The sequence below is a fragment of the Theropithecus gelada genome, chromosome 1 (assembly GCF_003255815.1).
Source record: "Theropithecus gelada isolate Dixy chromosome 1, Tgel_1.0, whole genome shotgun sequence".
Classification (NCBI taxonomy): domain Eukaryota; kingdom Metazoa; phylum Chordata; class Mammalia; order Primates; family Cercopithecidae; genus Theropithecus; species Theropithecus gelada.
This window is the reverse complement of record NC_037668.1, coordinates 26,991,415-26,997,575: the sequence shown is the minus strand read 5'-3', so window position 1 is coordinate 26,997,575 and position 6,161 is coordinate 26,991,415. Positions and strand designations below refer to the sequence as shown.

General features: G+C 45.6%; 1 protein-coding gene across 1 annotated transcript; it reads right to left on the bottom strand.

The window, feature by feature from the left end:
• Window positions 1–3,360: 3,360 nt before the first annotated feature.
• LOC112606206 (GA-binding protein subunit beta-2-like) lies at window positions 3,361–4,589 on the bottom strand. Its single transcript, XM_025356374.1, has 2 exons — window positions 4,469–4,589; window positions 3,361–4,033 (listed from the first exon to the last, which is right to left on the bottom strand). The coding sequence occupies exons 1-2, from the start codon at window positions 4,493–4,495 to the stop codon at window positions 3,734–3,736; spliced, it is 327 nt and encodes a 108-aa protein (XP_025212159.1). The 5' UTR covers window positions 4,496–4,589; the 3' UTR covers window positions 3,361–3,733.
• Between the last annotated feature and the right edge of the window lie 1,572 nt (window positions 4,590–6,161).

The following is a 6,161-nucleotide window of genomic DNA, read 5'->3' as shown; positions in this document are numbered from 1 at the left end:
ATCGAGACCATCCTGGCTAACACGGTGAAACCCCGTCTCTACTAAATATTACAAAAAACTAGCCGGGCGAGGTGGCGGGCGCCTGTAGTCCCAGCTACTCGGGAGGCTGAGGCAGGAGAATGGCGTGAACCCGGGAGGCGGAGCTTGCAGTGAGCTGAGATCCGGCCACTGCACTCCAGCCTGGGCGACAGAGCGAGACTCCGTCTCAAAAAAAAAAAAAAAAAAAACAACAACAAAGCAAGCAAGTCTAGAATGATGAGGGCCCAGTTTCAAAGGCAATAACCTCTGTAATGTAACCTGTTCATAACCTTTCTCTCTCCACCCATATTCCCTTTCTTTGGGAAAAACTCCATGCTGACATACAAAAAAAACCCAGCAGGTGGCCGGGCGCAGTGGCTCACGCCTATAATCCCTGCACTTTGGGAGGTTGAGAAGGGCAGATCACCTGAGGTCAGGAGTTGAAGACCAGCCCAACCAACATGGAGAAACTTTGTCTCTACTAAAAATACAAAATTAGCCGGACATTGTGGCGCATGCCTGTAATCCCAGCTACTCGGGAGGCTGAGGCAGGAGAATCGCTTGAACCCAGGAGACAGAGGTTGCGGTGAGCCGAGATGATGCCATTGCATTCCAGCCTGGGCAACAAGAGCGAAACTCCGTTTAAAAAAAAAAAAAAGAAAAGAAAAAGAAAACCCAGCAGTTAAACACTTTCCAAAAGTGGGCAGAGGAAGTGTAGGCATAGTGGGAGAGAAAGGAAGACAAAGTAGCCAGAATCTTTGGTTCTTTATGGCACTGATAGTTCTTATTCCCTTTGTCAACACACACTGAGTACCCTATAAGGCACAAAGCTCCGTAATAGACCAAGCTTAAGGAAACAGAGCAATTTACTCATGCCAGATCAAAAGAAAATAAAACTAAACATCATCATCAGCATTTACCTCCAACCCCCTTTTTGTTGCACGTAAGAGGATAAGATATAAGCTCCACAGAAAAGCATAATGTGTCCTAAATGACACTTAGAAAATTCAACAAAGTTTGATAAAATTAAAGAGTCTAGGCTGGGCTTGGTGGCTCATGCCTGCAATCTCAGCACTTTGGGAGGCCGAGGCACGTGGATCACCTGAGGCTGGCAGTTTGAGACCAGCCTGACCAACATAGAGAAACCCTGTCTCTACTGAAAATACAAAATTAGCTGGGCATGGTGGCACATGCCTGTAATCCCAGCTACTTGGGAGGCTGAGGCAGGAGATTCACTTGAAACTGGGAGGTAGAGATTGCAGTGAGCTGAGATCACGCCATTGCACTCCAGCCTGGGCAACAAGAACAAGACTCTGTCTCAAAAAAAAAAAAATGAGAGAGACTGAGCTTGACATTACATAAATGTTTGGAAACAAGTTGTTCTGACAAGAGAGTACCCTCCACACTGTAATTTTATAAAATCCAGTCAGAGCAAAGTTTATATCTCAAGACCAGAGTTTCAAAGCCCCCATCAGCCTTTTTCTGGCCACTTCTCAGCACTGTGGAAACACAGCCTGGATTTTGGTTTTATACATACTCCTCCCACACAAACAAGTTTTCTTTCCTTTCTAGTGTGTGTGTGTTTTTTTTTTTTTAATGGAGTTTCACTCCTGTTGCCCAGGTTGGAGTGCAGTGGCGCCATCTGGCTTACTGCAACTGCCGCCTCCGGGTTCCCAGCAATTCTCCTGCCTCAACCTCCCAAGTAGCTGGGATTATAGGCATGTGGCCACCACACCTGGCTAATTTTGTTTTGTTTTTTTTGTTTGTTTGAGATGGAGTCTCACTTTATTGCCCAGGCTGGAGTGCAGTGGCATGATCTTAGATCACTGCAACGTCTGTCACCCAGGTTCAAGAGATTCTCCTGCATCAGCCTCCCTAGTAGCTGGGATTACAGGCGCCTGCCACTTCGCCTGGTGAATTTTTGTATTTTTAGTAGGGTTTCACCATCTGTGCTAGGCTGGTCTTGAACTCCTGACATCATGATCCACCCGCCTCGGTCTCCCAAAGTGCTGGGATTACAGGCATGAGCCACTGGGCCCGGCCCTAATTTTGTATTTTTAGTAGAGACAAGGTTTCTCCATGTTGGTCAGGCTGGTCTGGAACTCCCGACCTCAGGTGATCTACTGGCCTCGGCTTTCCAGTTCAGTTTTTAAAAACTCTTATTTCAGTTTCCTTTTTTTTTTTTTGAGACAGAGTCTGGCTCTGTCGCCCAGGCTGGAGGGTAATGGTGCGATCTCAGCTCACTGCAACCTCCGCCTCCCAGGTTCAAGCAATTCTCCTGCCTCAGCCTCCCAAGTAGCTGGGATTACAGGTGGGTGCCACCATGCCCGGCTAATATTTTCTATTTTTTTTGTTTTGTTTTGTTTTTTTGAGACGGAGTCTCTCTCTGTCACCAGGCTGGAGCGCGGTGGCGCGATCTCGGCTCACTGCAACCTCTGCCTCCTGGGTTCAAGCGATTCTCCTGCCTCAGCCTCCCAAGTAGCTGGGACTACAGGTGTGTGCCACTACACCCAGGTAATTTTTGTATTTTTAGTAGAGATGGGGAGTCACCATGTTGGCTAGGAAGATCTCGATCTCTTGACCTCGTGATCCGTCCACCTCCGCCTCTCAAAGTGCTCGGATTACAGGTGTGAGCCACCACGCCTGGCCTAGTTTCCTTTTTCCTTTGAGATACAGTCTTGCTCTGTCACTCAGGCCTGGAAAGCAGTGGTGCAACCACGGCTCAGTGCAGTTTTGACCTCCAAGGCCCAAGGGATCCTCCCACCTCAGCCTTCTGAGTAGCTGGAACCATAGGTGCCTGTCACCATATTTGGCTAATTTTTAAATTTTTTGTAGACACACGTTTCTCACTATGTTGCCCAGGCTCATCTCAAACTCCTGGACTCAAGCAGTTCTCCCATTTCAACATCCCAAAGTGTTGGGATTACAGATGTGAGCCACCACACCCAGCTTATTTCAGTTTCTTACACAAGCATCTGAGCTACAGACACACAATGGATGCATATCTGTCAGACAATCAAAAATTTCTTTTCAGTGATGTGGTGGCATATGCCTTTCATCCCAGCCACTCGGGAGGCTGAGCCCTGGAGGCAGAGGTTGCAGTGAGCCAAGACTGTAACACTGTACTCTAGCCTGGGTGACAGAGTCAGACCGTGTCTCAAAAAAAAAAAAAAGAAAATTCTCTTCAGTGAAATTAACTTAAGGTTGGGCGTTCCTGCTCCTTTGGAAATGGACTATATTCCTTTTCTCTTCCCCAAAGCTTGTCTAACCTCCCTCCCAATTAGTTTTTCCAACAGATACGCATCATAAATCTAAGGGGCATTTTCAGGTCACTTGATGGTATAATTATTAAAGGCATATATATTGGTGCATATATATTAGAAATGTTATCTTAAAATCTTCTGTGAGAAAGTTAGTTATTAAAAAAAAAAATCAACCCACAGCATGCAGTATTCTTTTACTTCTATGCTTAAAGCAATGATGTGAGCTAAGAAATTTGGTCCTTATTCTTTTGGCCCCTCAGAAGAAATGTTCCCTAAATATGGCTTTGAATTTTCCAATTGCACAGAGAACCTTCCTGAGCCCAAGCGTTGCACCCTGCTATAGTTTTCTTCTTAAAGACACTCTTAGTTTTTATGCAATGTTTGTCTTCTGTATATTTTCTTTTTTAAAAGAGGACTAATATGAACACAGTGCAAATTGTGGCCCTTGCATATTAAGATGAAACAGTTTCCATGGAAACTCTAGTGTGAGGCTCTGTGGTCCCTGCGGACCCAGTCACTTGTGTCTCTCTCTCTTCCAGCTCCCCCTCTGTGACTACTACAGCATTTACCTCAGCCACCTCTTCAACCATGGTAAAATCAACTCCACTGGGCTGCTGTCGGGCTATGGCCTCCAGCTTACGACGGTACTGTTCTGCTTCCTGCTCTTTCTTTAGGAGCTGGTGTCGGTATTCCTGGGCTCTTCGATTGGCCTCCAGGAGTTGTTGCTGTAGTAGCTCTCTTTCATTGCCTTCCTGGAAAAGTAAGCCATGTCACCACCAAGTAAATTCCTGATCATAAATTATCCAGACAGTAGACAAAAAGATAGGCAGTGCGTCACACCTATAATTCAAGCACTTTGGGAGGCGGACACGGGCAGATTACCTGAGGTCAGGAGTTCGAGACCAATTTGGCCAACACGGTGAAACCCCGTCTCTACTAAAAATACAAAAATTAGCCAGGCATGGTAGCAGGTGCCTGTCATCCCAGCTACTCAGGAGGCTGAGGCATGAGAATCATTTGAGCCCGGGAGGCGGAGGTTGCAGTGAGCTGAGATCATGCCACTATACTCCAGCCTGGGCAACAGAGCAAGGCTGTGTCTCAAAAAGGAAAAAAAAAAAAAGATGAAGAAGGGTTCAGGCCTTAATAATTTGGCTTTAAATTCTTTTCATCACTCCTAAAAACATTACCTTGCTTTCCTCCACACTGTTTGTCATCTCTCCTATCCTTGGTTTCTTTGTTAGTGGCAACTTCTCTTCTTCTTCCTCTTTAATTACAGTCTCCTCTGCAACCTGACCAGCAGGTACAGTTAGAACTACAAGTCAAAGGACACCAATTGGAGGTGATGAATGCATAAGAAAACAAAAGAGTTTTGCTTGCTTTTAATAAGAAAATAAACTAAAATATATTCTACGTTGGGTGCAGTGGTGTGTGCCTGTGGTCCTAGCTGCTCAGGCAGCTGACTGGAGGACTTCTTGAGTCCAGGAGCTCAAGGCTAGCCTAGGCAACACAGCAAGACCCCATCTCAACAAAAAAGCAAAGAAAGAGAAAGTAAATGGCCAGGCACGGTGGCTCAAGCCTGTAATCCCAGCACTTTGGGAGGCCGAGATGGGCGGATCATGAGGTCAGGAGATCGAGAACATCCTGGCTAACACAGTGAAACCCGTCTCTACTAAAAAATACAGAAAAACTAGCCGGGCGAGGTGGCGGGCACCTGTAGTCCCAGCTACTCGGGTCACTGCACTCCAGCCTGGGCGACAGAGCGAGACTCTGTCTCAAAAAAAAAAAAAAAAAAAGAAAGAAAGAAAGAGAAAATAAAATATATTATTTGATATATTATTTTAAATATCTCTTCGAAGTTTAGAATCAACAGGTAAGGCATGGCCCTTCGGGGAGAAACAAAAAAGATTAATAGAGCACTAAGAACGGCTCAAAAAAGAAGGGTATAGATTTGCAGGCTTGGAAGCCATGCAAGTAAGTCCCAAGTCTGAGGCTCTTATATGAAGGTGTCTGACTCTAGGTCAGCTATGACCAAGTAGCTTATTAATTTGCCCAGAAATGGCAGGGCGAGGTGGCTCACACCTATAATTCTAGCATGTGGGGAAGCTAAGGTGGGAGGATCACTTGAGCCCAGGAGTTCAAGACCAGCTTGGGCAACATGGCAAACACGGTCTCTGCAAAAAAAATACAAAAAATTAGCCAGGCATGGTGGAGCATGCCTGTAATTCCAGCTACTTGGGAGGCTGAAGTGGGAGGATCACTTGAGCCTGGGAAGTTAAGGCTGTAGTGAGCCAAGAACTCGCCACTGCAGTCCAGCCTGGGCGACAGAGTGAGACCCTGTCTTCAAACAAACAAACAAACAAACAAACTGCAGAAATAATCTGTCCAAAGAAGGCCTGAAGTCTTTATATATTTTTGAGACCTCTAATAAAAGCCAATAGCCATTATCTGTACCTAAATTATCTTCTCATAGATAAGTGAAAGAAGGGTCAACACATACACAACACACATGACACACTACACATCTGTCAGAATGGCTAAAAGTTTTTTTTGTTTGTTTGTTTGTTTTTTTGAGACGGAGTTTTGCTCTTGTTGCCCAGGCTGGAGTACAATGGCATGATCTCGGCTCACTGCAACCTCCGCTTTCTGGGTTCAAGCTATCTCCTGCCTCAGCCTCCTGAATAGCTGGGATTACAGGCATGCCCCACCACACCCAGCTAATTTTGTGTTTTTAGTAGAGATGGGGTTTCTCCATGTTGGTCAGTCTGGTCTCGAACTCTTGACCTCACATGATCCACCTGCCTCAGCCTCCCAAAGTGCTGGGATTACAGGCATGAGCCACCATGCCCAGTCTTTTTTTTTTTTTTTTTTTTTTTTTGAGAA

Excerpts from the sequence above, each read along its gene's own strand:
- LOC112606206 (XM_025356374.1), bottom strand. The coding sequence starts at position 4,495 with ATGACAAACAGTGTGGAGGAAAGCAAG. Across the intron at positions 4,034-4,468 it reads ACAGTGTGGAGGAAAGCAAG|GAAGGCAATGAAAGAGAGCT; the intron begins GTAATGTTTTTA and ends TTACTTTTCCAG.